The sequence below is a fragment of the Panthera tigris genome, chromosome B1 (assembly GCF_018350195.1).
Source record: "Panthera tigris isolate Pti1 chromosome B1, P.tigris_Pti1_mat1.1, whole genome shotgun sequence".
Taxonomy (NCBI): Eukaryota; Metazoa; Chordata; class Mammalia; order Carnivora; family Felidae; genus Panthera; species Panthera tigris.
The window spans coordinates 145,949,779-145,968,450 of NC_056663.1; the positions used below are offsets into that span (position 1 = coordinate 145,949,779).

General features: G+C 37.0%; 1 protein-coding gene across 7 annotated transcripts in view; it reads left to right on the forward strand.

Annotated features, from left to right (window-relative positions):
- The window catches only part of ADAMTS3 (ADAM metallopeptidase with thrombospondin type 1 motif 3), a 258,656-nt gene that overhangs the window by 105,448 nt on the left and 134,536 nt on the right, over window positions 1-18,672 (forward strand). For all 7 annotated transcript variants that reach the window (XM_042984395.1, XM_042984396.1, XM_042984398.1 and 4 more), the window contains one exon: window positions 9,768-9,924. In XM_042984395.1, the coding sequence (XP_042840329.1) occupies window positions 9,768-9,924 (157 nt within the window). The remainder of the gene's footprint in view (window positions 1-9,767; window positions 9,925-18,672) is intronic.

Sequence of the window (18,672 nt, forward strand, 5' to 3'; positions counted from 1 at the left end):
AAGATTATCTAGGAAGACTCATCATTTTTCAGATTATGAAACTGAGCTCCAGAGAGCTTAAATGGCTATTCAAAAGTCATACTAGTTAGTAGCAAACCTATGGCCAGAACCCAAATCTTGTCAGCCACAGTAGGTTCCTTCTTTACTCTAAGTAAGACAAGGTAGGTTCATCTTATCTGTAAGCCTAGTGGTTAGGTATATTGGTGGGTTAATGGCAAGGTCATAAAGGAAATCCTGAGCATTTGGTCAGAGAGGTCAGTTTTCTGAACTGCCCATGTTAATAAAATGAATGTTTGCAGTCTTTGATTTTATCAGGGCTTTTTAGTCACCTATTTTTTTTTTTTTATTCTTTTTTAGCATTTTTCTTGTATGTCCTTGGAAACTTCATCATGACCTGGGAAAATTACTAGATAAAATGCCTTAACATGAAAAATCAACACGAAAAACTAAATCAGATACACTAGGGGGTAATTTATTCTCTTTATGAAGGGGAATGAAGCTTTTCTTTAAGCGAATACAGTATTTTATATGCCAGAGAGTCCATAAATGTCAAACACTTATGAAAACCATTTTACTAGAGATTTTTAAGACTTTCTGAAAGTGAGGATCAGGGAAACTTTCCTCCCACCCATCTTGAAATTCAATATCCTTCACAGCCTTCTCCCTCTTCCCTTTTGTACCCAATCCTTTCCCTCTGTAATTGTGTTAGCATAGTAGCTACGGGTGAGTCATCATACACCCACTTTCTTTTTACATTGTTCAATCCCTACGTTGACTTTTAAATTCCAAAAGGTACTTAAGAGTGTTGCGTGATGTTAGTTTTTCAGTTTCCTTCCACAAAAGAAAAAATCAACTATGTTTTTTTTTAACATTTTGGGATATTTTGCTTTTATCAATATGTAGCACCAAACTTATTATGACCGTTGTACGTCTGTAGCAGCATATTTGTGAAATATTGGATGCTAACCACTGCTGACTAGTTCCATAATATACAGTGTTAATGAAATAAAAATGAGCCAGTTTCTCAGAAGAAGTAAAACTGTTCCTGTTACTAAAATCTGAGAGATTTTTTTTTTCTAGATTCTCACATAGCATAGCAAACAATATATGGTACTGAAAGAGGTCCTCACCAACAAACATGCTATTATTACAATAATGAACTTCTTAAGGCATTTCTGCATAATCTACTTCATAACAGGTTGATGTTTTAACACTTTGCATAGTTTAATGAAAACAGTTTTATTAGGGGCCCAAATAACTGTACCCTGGCTTAACTGAAGCAGGAGCTGGTAGTAGAGATTAGAGCAAATAAGAGGAACTAGACTGAGTACAGAAAATCCTTTAGTCTTCAGGAAATGTTCCTAGAATTTTATTTCTTGCAACCTAGATTTTGATAAGAATCGGGCAACAGGGGCGCCTGGGTGGCTCAGTCGGTTAAGCGTCCGACTTCAGCTCAGGTCACGATCTCGCGGTCCGTGAGTTCGAGCCCCGCGTCGGGCTCTGGGCTGATGGCTCAGAGCCTGGAGCTTGCTTCCAATTCTGTGTCTCCCTCTCTCTCTGCCCCTCCCCCATTCATGCTGTGTCTCTCTCTGTCTCAAAAATAAATAAACGTTAAAAAAAACATTAAAAAAAAAAAAAGAATCGGGCAACAGAGGGTTGGAGGTTATGTTTCTTAGGTGAAGAACTGAAATGATTATATCTAGTGTTGTTGGTTAAGGTTAGATCCATTTGCTTTAGCAGTTAATTGAATCAGTGTTAATTAATTTGGTCAAGGTGGTGTGATTTTTTTTCTTTTTAATTTAGGGCTCCAGTCATTATACTTGCCTGACTGGACAGCCTACTCCCTTCCTTCATAGAGGAGATTCTGCAAATACACATTTTATCTTAGCAATTTGTAGGGGATTATGTTAAATGTTGTTGGGATTTAGAAGTCATCCAGGAGGATCATTGTTGAATGAAATGCCAGCCAAACTCAAATATAAACCTGGGATTTAATCAGATTTATAAATATTTTGATTCAGCTGACACCTTACTCAGCATCTCTTAATTTCCAGGCATTTGCACAGTTAACATAAATAATTATAATAAAAGATTGACAGTGATAAGTACTTTAGAAATACAGATAAAATGCTGGACTCCAAAAAGAGTAAAAATTAACTCTGGCTTTAGAATAGGTGAGGACTTCATGGAAATCAATGACATGGCTTGGGGGATATTTTAGCTACTTCTTAATTTTCGTAAACTCTCTCCAAATGCATCCCAAATAATTAAGTTTCTTTAATGTAAGAAAGAAATGCTGTCTTTGGTTACCAAATACAGCTTTGAATCAGTTCTACTCACTGTTTTCTTGCTTTTCTCAGCTATTTTGTTTTCTTCAATGCCTTCTTTGTAGAAATTTGGGGGATCATTGAGACACTCCCTTGAAATTCAGGAAAGATTTGGAAATCATCTTCATGTAATGACATCTGTCCATTCCAATGAAAAAATGAAACCAGGCAATGTGTCTATGGGTACACTAATAAAATAAATATTGGAGGAACCAACAGAGTGAAGTGGGAGTCTCAAAATGTGTTTTCAAGGAAACTTAGTGAGTTAAGATGGAGTTGTTGTACCACTAAGGTATAAGGATAGTCTTTTTTGAACATCATATTTCCACTTATTCTCTCTCACATACATACACATGCAGCATTAATATAAAATTTTCTCAGTGCCTCTTCTAGACATTTAACTTAAGCTAAGTTTAAACTAGTCTAAAACTTAATAGACCTTAAAAAAGCAAAAAATCAAAACACAATAGACATTTGAAACTAATTGCTTGTCTATGCTATGACCTAGTATAAGATGGCGGCAAATTTAGCACAGAATAATGGATTTTGGTTGACTTCAGCTTCAATAATATAGTATTTGGCACATGTTTCCTGGCATCCCCTAGAATCTATCAGGCCCTACTCTCCTTCCTTAATAGATTCAAGAACCATTGTAGTCAAGCAGTATTTAGGTGTCAGAATTAAAAATTCCATAGCATAAGTTTTTTTAGATTATCTGACCCAGTTTTCAAGAAAACCTTAGTAATTCCTGTTGGAACTCTTTAAAATATCTTTTATACTGATTTTTATTTTAAATCAACTTAACACAATTTAGTCCTTTCTTTGTGACTGATGTTTGTTATTATTAACATATAGAGACTTGAGTTTTACATTTTTTATTGGGCTTTATAATTTACAAAGGGCATTCATAGACATTATCTCATCTCAAAGTCCCTGCACCCCACACCCCTTATTCTTGTTTGCCATTTATACTCTGATGAGAATTAGGAAACCATCTAACCTGGTTTATTAGAACTGGGTGTCAAATATGGCCGTGAGGACCCCTCCTAGTGAGTAAGGAGTGTGGCCTTTGTGATAGCTGTTTCCATGCTCAGAGGCTCTTTGGCTTAATTCTGGATTCTTGGCAGTGTCTGTTGAGTGATGTAGCTGGAAGAGTTGACCAGATGAGAGGGGAATTATGCAGCTGGATTTTTAGCATAGATCACTGTTTTATAAATATCCCCTCCAAAATGCTGTCAAAGGGCCTATGTGAAGACTTAATTAAAACAATAAAATGTGTTTAATATAATGTGCTTGATGCTGTACTAAACATAATAAATATTTTAAAAATTAATCTGTGTTAAAATTTGGAAAGTAGTTTGAGAACTACAATAAATATTTCCTGAATTGTTACGTGGGACTAGCGAATGGTAAATGTGGAGGGCTATGTGTCATAAAGGGAAATTTACAAAATATTATCTTGATATCATGCATCATTTAAGTAACATTAAAGATGGATTAGAAATGATTGCATCTGTTTAACAGAATCTTCCAGGACCATATGTCATCTTATGTGTGACATTTCTAAAAATTCCCACGTTATAATTTAAAAGTTATAAATACCTGGCAGCAGGATACATAATACCAGTACTTAGAATGCCATGGTCTGAGACTTTATTTTATATATTGGGTTTTATTCCTTCAAGTCACTCTTTTGTATTCTATTGTGAAATAAAACTAGGGATCTGAGAGCAGGAGTGCATTATTTAATATTGGGGAGTGACAGTGCATGGTCTTTGAGCTTCCAACAATGTTCATTGAATGCATGACTCCCTAAATGAATATATCAGTGGATAAAAGAGCCTTCAGTACTTAACTGTCAGTACTGATGATTTTTTGCTTGGGGTGATCTGGTCTAAACACATGAGTATTGGGACACCTGAGTGGCTCAGTCAGTCAAGTGTCCTGGTCTCAGGTTTTGGCTCAGGTCCTGATCTCAAGGTCATGAGGTAGAGCCCAGCATGGACTCCAGTGTGGAGCCTGCTTGGGATTCTCTCTCTCTCCCTCTGTACCTCTCCAGCTGGTGCACGCAGGTGCACTCTCCATATCTCAAAACAAAGCAGAAAAACAAGAAAAAAAAAGTGAAAAGCATGAGTACTTTTTGAATAGTCACCCTATATTTGGTGAGAAAAAGTGAGAGGAATCAATATAGTGTGGTTGAGAACAGCAGCAGAAAAATCTACCCATAATGGCTCTGACTAGCATCTGAAATCTATGTGGTTTGACTGCTTGCTCTTCCATAACTCTTTGTAATACCTTTTCAGCCCCCACTACTCTAATTCAATATTTTTGTTTGTCTAGTTTCCTTCCCACAGTCTTCATTCTTTGTGCCTTCTTGACTGCAGTTACTTTTATTTTGATAACACTCTCACTTACTTAGATTCCCAGGACACAGTACTCTGTTTTTCCTCCCATCTCCTCTTGCCATTCCCTTTCAATGTCCTTCTAAGATGTTTTATTTTCACTTGCCCATTTCTTACATTAATTTCATCTCCCACTCTCCCTCAAATATTAGGCACCTACTTTGACCCTGGCACTGTTCTGGGCCTAGGGAGGCAGCAGTGAATGGGACAAAGTCCATGCTTGGTGAAGCTCATGATCTGAAAGGGTGACAGTCATCTAGGCTATGCTTTGTGGGAAAAACAGGATCAGCAAGGAGCCCATTGTGGCTGGAGTGGAGCCAGGCAGAAGGAATAAGGACACTGGCCCAGGAGGTGGTGATGCCAAGAGCAGGGGAAGCCCAGCCGTCCTCGTAAGGGGAGTCTGTGAAAGCAGAGGAACTTATGTTTTAAAAGGCACCAAGTATTTATTTTCTCCTGTAATTACTCATTCCTTTTTTCCCCCCTCTCTCCCCTGTTCTCCTTCCATTGCCACTTCTGCCACCTGGGCTTTTACTTAGTCCATGTTGCTTGCTTTCTAGCCTTTCTTCCCTCTGGCAGGTAATGGTCAGATCAGTCTTCCCAGGCCACTTTCTTCTCATCTGCTGATCAACCCGGGGTTGTGGTTGGTCTCCATTCTGCATGTTAAAGCTCAGACTTGAGGGGACACAGTTCTCCACTGCATCATTTTCCAGAACTGCCCCACACAGACTGTAGTCTGAACGAGTGGGTTACTCACTGTCTTCAGGCATGTGTGGGGCCCTTGCACTTCAGAACCTTGCTCAAGCCTGAACTGTCTCACTTCTAGTGCCTTCTCTCAAACCACTGGCATGGCAGTCCTCGCACCTCTCCAAGACCACTACAAGTCTGGAAAGTTGTTAACCTTTTGCCTATACCATTCGTTCCCAGAGTCTTTCATTAAAAAGTGTGTTGAAAATATGCTTTGTACTAGCAGTCATGCTGGTGCTTATGGGGACCAAGATGAAAGAAGAGAGTCTGCCTCAGGAGCTGAGAGTGCTGTGGGGAGACAGAGGATAATAAATTTAACATTTAGGTAAAACGACCTGGAATTTGTGTTAAGGGTCATGAGAGAAAAGAACACACCTCTCCGGGTCAGAATGCTGGGCTAAGATGGGCCCTGATTTGGATGGGGGGTACCTAATGTAGGAAGGGATAAGGGAGTCAGAAAGTGTAACATTTAAGCTGAGACCGGAGAATGAAAAATAGCCAGCTAAGGGAAGTATGATGTGGTGGAAGAGGAGCCTTCTAAGTAGAACCAAAACCATTTCAAAGGTCTGAGGCTGTGAAGAGCTTGGGAATATTGCAGGAGAAAGGAAACTGAACAGAGGCCACGAAGGCTGGAGCATAGTAAGTCTGGTGAGAATGGCGCTGCGTGGGGTTGATGGCAGGACCAGATGATGCAGGCCTTGAAGGCCACGATAAGGAGTGTGGTTTTGAGTGCAATGGGAAGCAATTGAGGTGTTTTAAGCAAAAGCATGACATGATCTTATTTGAAGTTGAGATTGCCATCTGTTCATTAAAATCCATTTGTTTTTCTCCCTGGGCACACAACCAGATTCCATTCCTGGGTTCTCTCTGCAGTGGGCTTTAGGCCATGTGACTCTATCCTATACTTAGAAGTAAGTAGCAGTGGTGAATAGCTACGTGGTAAATAGGGGTGAATAGCCCCTCGACTAGGGCTAGTTCATAAAAACCTCCCATGTGGGCTCTTCAAGGTGTTTCCCTTCTGACTGGGCAAACTTGGGAGCCCACGTGGAAAGGCTAGAACCACTGTCAGCCTGGACACCTGCAAGGCTATATGCAACAGAGTCCCCTCGCAGCTGCCCTAGAACTGCCCTGAGCTTTTGTGTGAGCAAGAGTGAAGCACCTCGTGTGTTGAGCCATTACACATTCTGTCCATTTGCTACCACATTCTGGTCTGTCTAAAATAATATGATAGTGTGAAAGAGAAATTTTGGCTGGGGTGCTCTATGAGAATGTGAGACAGTGTGAACAACAGCAATGGCCTAAGTGAAGTCCCCATGGGGAATAGAGAGATTTCACTTGAAATAGATTTTAGATGATTTTGGGTATAGAATTAGCAGCTCCTACTGACAATTTGCTGTGTATAGTCAGCTTGTGAGGGGAACAAACACCTCACTTGATTTGACTTTCAAGTGTGATATTACTTATTTTTTGGACTTACCATAACCTACCTCACTGAATACCTTTAGGCATATATTTTATTTATTTGACCAGCTTGGCCTAAACTAGGGAGCAAACAGACCATGTCTTTGAGAAGGTTTTATTTATTATGGTGTCTAGTATAGTGCTTTAGATAAACTTCTTTTTTCATTAAACTTTGCTTAAGTTAATGAATGAAAGAGTAGGCTCTCTGAATTTTTGTCCATGGAGTTGTGTGACCCAGCATTGCCTTGTCATTGATGTCACCTCAACCTGGCTTAAATTTCCATTGCCTTCTAAGGGAGAAGTTTAGCTGTATCAAATTTTTTGTGTTACCTGTATTTGCCCAGTGAGAAGGGAAACAGCATAAGGAAGGCCGCATGGGAGGTTTTTATGCGCCAGCCCTGTTCTTGGTATTCACCACTACCACTGACTTTCCTGGGTAGGATACAGTAACATGGTTCACAGCCAACTGCAAAAAGAGAGCCAGGAAATGGGATCTGGCTTAGTGGGGGAAAGTAATATCACGGGGCCTGGGATTTGAATGTTTGCAGTAGAAGGTATGTAGAAATGTTTTTTAAAGGCATGTGAGCTAATCCTCACTGCCTCCCCATCACTTTCAAGTGTCCCCACCAGCTATTGCCCATTGCGCAGAGTTGCTTCAGTGACCACTGTTTCCATCCACAGTCAGGCACTCATCTGGGAGAATCGTTATGATTTATGGAAAGTCTCAAGATAGGAGGCAGTTTCCGTAATCCAAATGAGCAATGATGAGGTCTGTAACTAAGAAAGTGGTGGTAGAAATAGAAGGATGGGATAAGAAACTCAGAAACTTTATAGAACCTGGTGACTAGATGGATTTGGGGCAAAGAAAAGACTAGAACAAGGATGAATACTGAAGCCTCATGCTGATAAACCTCAATTTGTAAACTTAAATATATATCAAAAGACCAGTGTTTTCAAGATAAAGCCAGTTAATGCTGCCTACCACCAAAGGGTGGCATTAGCATTGAGACTGGACATTTAGGCCCAGGACGTGGTACTGCTGGTTAATGCGTTATATATTTACTGTGTTTGTGCTTAGTTGGGATGTGTTTTGTGAACATTACTAAACCACACATGCCTGCTAAGGACAAAAACAGTGATGGTGAAATTACTGGTAAAAAGAGATACAAGAATAGGACACCAATGCTAAATAGATTAAAACGACAATTGAAAATCATGAGAAAATATTGGAAATTATATTCGACAGTAGGTAAAGATCTAATCAGGCCTCTTGTGAAAAACCCTGTATTTCACAGTACAGGAGTCGGGGAAGAGTAATTGACCAGATGAGAAAACAACTCCAAATATGGGAGTTGTGTTTGGAAGACCAGCATTACTATTGAAGGCCCATTAGCTCAGTGTTCTTTTTTAATGAAGGCTAGAAGTTTGTTCAAGAAGCTAAAGACTAAGCATGGTGAAGGAAGTGTGGTGATGTTTTCTTGTGAGACGTGGTCACATAGGTTCAAGGGCTGTTTGTGCATACCAGGAGGTGGTTGTTGATGTGTATGTGGGGACACCTTAGCTTCTAATATTTCCCTGTGAGGCTTACACAGGGGAAGGAGGGGACAGAGTGAACCAGGTAGACGAAGTCAGAACGGAAACTGGGGAACAGAGTTGAATGCAATAGAAAAGCTACAGTCAGAGGCACGTTTGCTGAAAACAAATGCTATTTGTAGCATGTACCTACCTTTCATTTCTGTGTTGCTCAACAGAGAGTGGCGGAGCCATTAGATCAACAGCTGGAGGGGATGAGAATCCGTAAGGCCCCGCCTATGTTCTATGAGAGCCAATGATCCCATATTTGAAAATACAGAATAAGCTGCGAGCCTCAGATGAAAAATATGACTTACTTCTAGATCCAATGTATATTTCCAAAATAATTATAATTCCCACACCGACACATTATTTCTTCAACTTGGTTTTCAAATAAGTGTACTGAAATTTAAATTAATACTACCTATGAACGTATGACCTTTAAAGTAGAAATATAAGCGGTAACTATTTGACTATAATGTGGACTTGACACCTAATGAACCAGTTTCAGACAAAACCATCATTTCTATTCAGCTAGAGTACTGAATATAGTCCTGGTATTTTCTAAGTAAAAGGTGACACGGTCAGAAAAAGACTAGATATTAGAGAGGTAGAAGGCAATGAATACAAGGGTAACCTTTTTAGTATGGAAGGATGAAACTTGAGGAGGAAAAAACATGAGTAAAATCATCAAGTTAGATTAAGATAGGACAAATAGGAGTTCTTCTAATTAATAAATATTGGAAATGCAAGGTTTTTACTGAATCTTAAAGAGGCTATTTAAAGTGAGAAATACATTTATTTACTGAGTGCACTATAGAACTCATTCTTCTCATACCATAATGGTTTAGAAGGAAAATGTAAATGAGTTACAAAAAATGCTAAGCATGCACGTACAGCAGATTATTATGGGATATTAAGAGACATTTCTTGAGTTTATTTCCCCTGTAAGATTTCTTTTAGAGATAAAATACCTGTAGAATATATAAATGCACTTCCTCTGCAGTCTGATGAAATTTGTATGTTGTGTAATTTTCTTTTCTTACCCTAAAGTTCTTATTATACCTTATGTGAATTATTTTATTCTTGTCGTATATGAATTTCTGCCTGCTATGAATTACTTAACCATTTTAAATTTTTAGCCAAAAGTAGAAAGAAAAAGCATTCATTTTCACAAATTCTTGCCATTTAAAAAGGTACTTGTGAGCTAAAGGTGGCAGATACTTCTTTTCAAAATTAACACATTTTATGCTTTCTCTAGGCTGGAATGATAAAAAGTGATAATGATGAGTATTTCATTGAGCCTTTGGAAAGAGGTAAGCAGATGGAAGAAGAAAAAGGAAGGATTCATGTTGTCTACAAGAGATCAGCAGTAGAACGGGCTCCTGTAAACATGTCGCATGACTGCTACTACGGAGGTAGGCGTCTTTGACGAGGCTTAATAATTATCTGTAATTTTAAGGTATGATGAAAACAACTCTCCCAATCCATTAAGGGAATGTGACTGTCATGTGCTCTTGCATAATGTGAAAGTAGCAAGAGAAGTTTGTAGATCATGAAATATGGCCCGCCTTTTTTAAAACATGTAGCAGAATGTATGTTATAGGTATTATTTTATTCTAGTGCAGTATTGTGTCCCTAACCAGTTATTTATGACTTCTTTTATAGTTTCACATTAAAATGATTTTTTTCTGTAGCTTCTGTGAAAACTTGGAAATATTTTTGCCTTCTAGAAGTATCTCAATTGTGTGTTATTAATACTATTTCAAACTTTTAAAATGAAATATATTGACATGACAGAGAATAATAGATATGTCATAGACACATTTGCAAATAAGAATGCTGGGGCGCCTGGGTGGCTCAGTCAGTTGAGCTTCTGACTTCGGCTCAGGTCATGATCTTGTGGTCCATGAGTTCGAGCCCTGCGTCGGGCTCTGTGCTGACAGCTCAGCCTAGAGCCTGCTTCAGATTCTGCATGTCCCTCTGTCTCTGCCCCTCCCCCTCTTGTGCTCTGTCTCTGTCTCTCTCTCAAAAATAAATAAACATTAAAAAGAATTTAAACAAACAAACAAAAAAGAAAATAAGAAAAAAGAAAATAAGAATTTGACCTTAAGGTCTATTTTGCAAAATCATATTTTTACAATATGGAAGAGAGAATGAGTTGAATGTTCTGTCAACTTTTGTTTCATAATAGGCTGGACCACTAAAGTCAATGAAATTATGGCATGGGAAGCTTTTCTAGTTTGTTTGCTTTTATGAAATCTGAAGGTAATTTGTTATTAAAGACATGTTTTTATAAGTTGAGTATACAAGTTCCCTTTCTGGAAGAGAAAGGAAATTTGAGAATCTATGTTTTTTTTAACCAAATTTCAGAAAGGCTATATTTATTTTTGCCAGGCCAACTATCTGAATTAGAGATAATAGAAATTTCCCCTAGGGAAATGTCAGGGATATAAATAATCTTAATTTAATAATCTAGATTCTAGATTAATGATATCTTGCCTTTTGAGACTTATTACCTAGTTTGATTTTCAGATACCACCAGTTTCTGTTAACATGCCATACTAGTGGGATAGTAGAGTTTAAAATAAACGTAAAAATTGAGGCACCTGGGTGGTTCAGTTGGTTAAGTGTCTGACTGTTTATTTCAGCTCAGATTATGATCTCACAGTTAGTGAGTCCTGAGCCCTGTCTTGGGCTCCGTTCTTGGGATTCTGTCTCTCCTAATGTCTCTCTTTGGCCTTCCCCAGCTTGTGCTTGCTCTCTCTCTCTCAAAATAAATAAATAAACTTAAAAGTTTTTTTTTTTTTAATTAACAAGACCTGAAGAATTATTGAGAAATATCTGATTTGAAGCAACAGCATTGAATTAATAGACGCAATACTATGAAATGTGTGCCTATCCTAGAAGGTCACTGTGATATAATCAGAAGAGACTACACTGCATTTAGACAGATGTTAATAGTACCTCTAAAATTTCAAGTTCTTCTATTATCTTAGATTAATATTTAACCTTTCTGAGCCTCAGTTTATCTATGAATGAAGAATTAAAATATGTTGCACAATTATAGTAAGTATTAGAAATAGTATATGAAAATTGTTGAATGTAGCCCTCAACAATAACAGATGGTTAGTCAATGGTAGCTGTGGCTGTTGTTATTGGTATTAACTATTAATATTAATTATTTTGGGCAAAGATGTATGTGTTAGGAGTTTTAATTAAAAGTTAAACAGGCATTGCTTGCCTTCATGTTGTGAATACATTACTATTAGTTCTTATTTCTATTTTTCATATTTGAAAAATGTCATTCTAAATCAGAAGACTGGTTGTATCAAAGGGTAGGTAGGAGAATACAGTACTTTTTCTAGAGTTTAATTGTTAATATCTAATATCTTTTGTGAGGCAATGGTTAAATATATTTTAAAAAAGCATGGCCTACATGTTCTAGAATTGTATTAGAGGGCTGGAAGCCAGGTAAGTCACTATGACTTTCCTCCTAGTTGCTCTTTCTGTCATACCTGTGGTTTCACCAAGAAATAGATGCTCCATTTAAGTATTCCTGGTACTTTTCAGTAGTATAATATTTACAGAGAAGGAGAGAAGATTTTTTTTATTGAAATAAGACAGTTATGAGAAATATGATGTTTAATACGTATTGTATTTCTAGATACTAGATTAGGAAAAATAATTTAGTAGTCAGGGCATGTAAGTTTCAAAGAATTAGATTAGATTTAGGCAATACGGGGAATTTTAGTTTAGAAAATCATTTAAAATATCAATTCTAGTAGCATCAGCATCAACTAACTCAGATTTTATAATGAGTTGTTTTTAAGAATGCAGACACTAAAAACCTTATTTTTCATTTTTCAGTTTTGAATAGAAGATTACTTTGTAGCTGAAATAGGCCACAAAATACATTTTGGTAAGGTTTTCAGCAATCATGGGTCAAAGGAAGAGGAGTTCCTTTGTTAATTCTCAATTGCCTTAAAACTTGACCCAAAATAGAACATAGAATGTTCCATGATAAGCCTTAGTGTGAACTTAACTTTTATTTTATTTATGAAGTTCTGATTGAACTGAGTTGCTCATGATGTCAATTTACTTCCTTTTGAGAATTTTAAATTGTAACCATGTATTTTAGAAATGGAAATGTCTTCCTAAGGTAAAAAGAGATTCAGATTTAGAACTTTAAGTACTATACTATAACTTTAAAATTCTTCTTTTAACTTCATGGTCAAGGACTGAGAGCCAAGTTTTTTCATGGACTACATACTTTCCAAGTGGAATTAAGAATATATTCTTATACCTTATTCCATCATTCTAAAATGTAAAATTTAACAGATTCTGGGTTTAAAAAGCATATTGATTTATAAATGAAAATTATAGTATCATATAAAATAATGCTTTGTCTGGATCAATTCAGGTGGTTATTTTAGGAGACACATGAGGTCTTTCTTCAATAAGTTATAAGAAGGGGATTAAAATACATAAGATGTACTTAGAAATGCATTTGAGGGGCATGATCTTAAGTTTCTCTGACAATAGGTCATCAGGAGGAGTTTTTATCATAAACAAGGCACTTCTGACCCAACAGAGTTTCAGCATTAGGGCCCCTGTAAATGAATATTTTGCTGTGTTTTGTGGGTTATCCCCATAATTGCCTGGCCATACATCTTGCTTTGTCAGCTTGGCAACTCAGAGCTGTCATTTATTTGAGTTCTCTAATTTGGTGCGAGTATTATATATTAAAACCAGTTATAACCTGAACTAGGTGATAATAGTGAGATGGAGAGAAGGAGCCAAATTGGATTGAGACTGAAGTGAAACTGACAGATTTATATGATGCAGAATATATCAGGGATGGAGAGAGAGTAAAGAAGGATGACTCAGAATCCTAATCTGAAAGACTAGAGGATTCTCTTTTCAGAATTCAGATATTTAAAATGAGGAACAGAAATAGGCTTGATGGAGAATGACAAGTGTATATGTTTGGATATATTGAGTCTGAAGATCCATTGGAATAGTGAGTGAATAAAAAATGCACAGTATATTTTCATAATCATGTCTCAGAGTCAGTGAATGAATGCCCTTATATACATGTTGAGGTAGGGATGGGTAGAGGTTAGCTTGGAGTCAGGGGGCAAGAATTGGCTTGTGGATGCTTGGAATGTCTCTGCTTGCCTTCCACTCTCTCTTTCGCAACTTCATATCAATGAGAATCAGAAGGTGCACCTTGCACAGGATTAGAAGCCCATGAAAGATGTTTGCTACCAGCACTATAGGAAAGGAGGATATTTCATCCTTAAAACACAAAAACAAAGCTAAAAACGAAGCAAAAAATATCCTTCTGCATACTCAAGAACCCTAAGCTATTCCACTTGACTAAAAGTAAACATCTATTTTTATTCTTTATCCTCTTAGAACATTTATCTAGGTTTCCAATAAAAGTCACAGCTTTGAACCTGTTGAGATAATATATTATCTCAACCATTTCCATATATCACACAGATTTTCTTTCCTCAACTCTTTTTTTAAATTTTTTTTTTAATGTTTTCATTTATTTTTGAGACAGAGAGAGACAGAGCATGAGCAGGGGAGGTGCAGAGAGAGAGGGAGACACAAATCCAAAGCAGGCTCCAGGCTCTGAGCTGTCAGCACAGAGCCTGACGTGGGGCTCGAACTCACGGACCATGAGATCATGACCCGAGCTGAAGTCAGACGCTTAACCAACTGAGCCATCCAGGCACCCCATTTTCCTCAACTCTTAATAAGGAAATTGTATTGTTTTTGAAATCTGAAAAAATGTGAAGAACTGTTTGAAAATACATTGAACTTGTAAAATCACAGATGCAGTACTCTGCTTTAGAATTACTGTTTTAAGACGTAAAACAGTTTTACATTTGGCAATATAAATGATCTCTTCCAGTGCAGAATTGGCAGGTGTTTATAACACATAGTACTGCCAGTTTCTGGCAAAGAAGTTCCATCCTTTTCATTAAACAACAAACATAAACTGTGCATGTTTATGACAAAAAACTTGTCTACTTCATCATTGGGGGAAGAGTTGAATTTACTTCTTTTTTTGATTTCTACTTTGGGAGGATGGAAATCACATCCATTTTTGGACATTTAGTTTGGACAAAATTATTTTATATTTTGCTGGGTTTGAAATTTCACTTGGGAGTGTCGTGGTTAATCAACCAATAAAGGGTCATAAAGTTCACCTCCACTGTTAAATCAATCATTTGAGTTTAAACTCAGATGAAAAACAAAACATACCCCTGATCATCTCTTAAGAATGTCTACATTGTTGTCAATAAGAAGTTTGCTTTAGGCAGTCTATTTCGGGGGGGGGGGCGGGGGGCAGGGGGCCTCTACTTGTATGACATCATTCAGCTTTTCATATTTTTTTAAATTTAATCCCTAGGCCCTTAGGCTTCTCCCATCAAATTACAAACTATTCACTCACCAGAAGCTTTGTGTTAAAGTAATTTCTGTAATTACTTCCTACCAGTGGGAAACAAGGAATAGTAAGCCTTTATCTCCTAGCTTCCTTTCAGGATTTTCATTTTCCTGCACGAACCCAAGCGCTTGTGTCGCTGGTGTGGTTGTCATGGTGCTGTGAAGGAGTGTCTTTGTCCCAGGTGGGAAACATGTACAAGTCAGAAATGATTTGGGAGTTGCTCCTGGTTGCCAGGGAATGAAACTATGAAGCAAGAACTTGAATAATGGGAAGACTATTTCTTATTTTGGTGACTCTAGGAACTTCCTAGGCAGAGTCCTTCCTTGAATCTATAGAAAAGTCAGTAGGTGCTGTAACCTATTGTATTTGGAAGTTCTCATGACCTGTGCCCCGATCAAAGAGAAACAGTGGTGGGCTTTGCAAGCAACCTAAATAAATAAATAAATAAATAAGTAAGTAAGTAAGTAAGTAAAGTGAGAGAAATTAATTTTTAGCATGTTTTCGTATTAAATGAAACATGGAACATAATATTACTAAATCATTAAGATCTGTCAAATAGCAACCATTCTTTCAGGTATATATTAAATGATAAATTTTACTCATTTTTACCCGGCTGCATAGTTTAGTTTATAATATAATCTAGGGTCAGTAATTTGTCAAAGCTCCTACCAGTGGATTCATATGGAAATACTAATCATATTTATGTAATTCCTTTTTAGGTTGGTTTTGCATATTTCACAATCCATGTGTTTATAATAATTATTGGCAAAAAGAAGGCAGTTAAAGGTTCAATTATTACTTGAAATAATCCTGGAAGCAGAGTGATAGTTAAAGACCTTTCAGATGTGAAAGATAAAGGATACTACTTTATTTCCTTATATTAAAATCTCTTACAGCGGGTATTCTATCTCTTCATGAATAGGTACCATGAAAGGAGTTTGTTTACCCAGACCAGGTTTAAAGTGTTACAAATATAACTCTGTATGTTTTTTCTAATGGAGTTAAGCATGGAAAGATAAAACTGTATCGAAAATTCAGAGCTGCTGGATTTTACTTAGTTATTGATGTGACATTAAGGGAGAAAGAGAATTGGAAGAATTTAGCTACATCTGAGCAACTGAAACAAAATTGAAAGCAGTTAATTTATATTAGAATACAAAGATAATGCAGATAAGTTGGACCTTGATTCTTAAATTAGATGCTTGCCCACTCAGAATAATTATATCAATTATTGACTCATGAAAGAGCAATTATTGCCAAGAAAAAACTTTGTTAGTGTTTAAAATGTATTTGTTCTTTCTGAATGTAAAATATATCCTAATATCAAAATATATTTTCAGTGTTTGGTTTTAATCGCATGAACTGCTTTTACTTAGGAGGAATAGACTCTATTTTTAGTAAAATATCAAGTACATTTTGACTCTGCACAAGCCAAGTGTGCCTGCTTAAACACATTTTAAAGCCTGTACTTATTTTCTTTCCCTGTACAACTTACAAACTTTCATGTGAGTAAGTGGGAAGCTTTTGTGCAAGGAATTCAAATATTTCTGGAGGTTTAGTAATCTTTCATTTTATTATTTCTGTCTCTAATGCGATTATTATTTTTAAAGAAGATAATTTGCCATAAGGTAGCTTTTGTTCATGTCGCTCATGGTTTTCTTTTTCCTACTGGATCATCAGTTGTTAACTTTACATATGAATTTTATTTATGAGGATCAGTGCTGTTCACTTTGGTATTTTGTAAATAATTTTTGTGTGCATGTGGGTTCCTCACATCCCTGTGGAGGACTCGGGTGTGTTATTCTCAATCCTCTTTCTTTATGGGCTGTCTTTATCCTTCCCTCTGCAGGGTATCTTTCAGGGAGTTGAAGTGGAAGTTAGTGATATATGTTGAAAAAAATGGAACTATGGGGTCAAATAAGTGTAGGACAGCAACAATATTTTCTATGTGAAAATCATTTGAGATGAGATTATGGGGACTGTGGATTCAAATGTGAGGGCTACAGTCAGGCCAAATTAAATGCTCCTTTAATGCACAATTCTGCAAGGGGAGCTGAGTGCTTGGTTTTGTTCTTTCTAGGTACCAGAAAGTTTATTCTGATTTTCAGCTGTGATACAGCTGGTCTAAATACCTACACTGAATAAGAGACTTAAAAACTGAGAACCAACTGAGGGCTGATGGGGGGTGGGAGGGAGGGGGGGTGGGTGATGGGTATTGAAGAAGGCATCTTTTGGGATGAGCCCTGGGTGTTGTATGGAAACCAATTTGACAATAAATTTCATATATTAAAAAAAAAATAGCAAAAAAAATATCTATGCTGAAAAATTCTTAATGGAAGTTCTTGAACTTGGGATTTGGGTAAGATGGAAAGATTTAGTTTAGGAATGATTTGAGCCATTTCCCTAAGCGAGACTATAAAGTTTACTGGAGATAAGTAATTATATGTAGCATATTCCTTTATTACTTTCCAGTACCTTACTCTCTGGAAAAAAAAAAAAAATCTTTGACAAGTTTGAATGACGCATTAGTTCAAATTGGTTTTGTTTGTATATCTTTCACAATTATTATAACCACTTAAATGCCCCATTAACTTGTTCCTTGCTTTTGGGCTGAGATACTTGTTCATTATTTTAGAGCTCTGATGAATAACCCAAGTATCCTAAGCTTTTGTGTATATTCTTGTTCAAAGGGCCGTCTTTAATGGTGGGTGTCATTTAGCCAATGCCTGTGGAAGAGTTTGTTTCTCTTGAGTGTACTTTACAGATTGCTGGGTGTTAGGTGTTAAGAATAAGGTCTGTGTGGTGTCAACACTCTGCATTTTAACTTCACTTCTCTGTCTCAGCACTTTGGCAGGTTTTGTTGTCATGTTTTCATGTTTTATCAGATTCTACTCCATATGCTAAAGGGATAAAAGCAATGTCTAAGCCCCTTTTGGTGAGATGAGTGAGCAGGAAAAGTGGAGTTTCCTTATGTCCTGCACCATCGTCCTCATACTAACAAAATGCCACTGGACAGCCTTCTAGTAAATAAGAAATTAGGGTATTAGGGCGGATTTTTAATTTCTTAATTCCCAATTTTGGATGACACATTTAGATGGAGATGGTATGGGAATTTGATGCATATCAACATTGCCCTTCCTCATTCTGTGATCCTGGGCTTGGCTTTTGAGTCCAGTGGGAAGTCCTAGGGAAATCACTGCTAGGTATGGTGTAGGCACCACCCTATTTATGTTTAAAGGAGGTATAATTAAGCTCATCGGGCTAGATTTTTTTTTTTTTTTTTTTTTTTTTTTTTTTTTGGGTCTTCTTCAAGGTCCTTCTCTCATCTGTGACAACGCAACATATGAAAAGTCAGCAGCAGCATCTGTGTGGTTCTTATAGGGTTGTGATCACCTGAGTTCCTGTGGGCATCTTTTTGTCATTCACCAGTACCCTTTCTCTGAAATTTATGGAAGAAATGTTCTAACATCCTGTCATCTCAGACTTATACAAATTTTAGTGATATACATTGAGATTATTTTCATAGATATGAGATCTGAAGCGTGGATGTTGGTAAAAATAATTATTACAATAATCACTCAGACTTTTATTCTCAAAGAAAGCCCCAGCTTTTATGGATTTTTCATCTTTCCTAGTTATCTGTCCCACTTTATGTTGCAACTCAGATCTCACCTCACAGCGAACTTAAGAGCATCACTTCTCT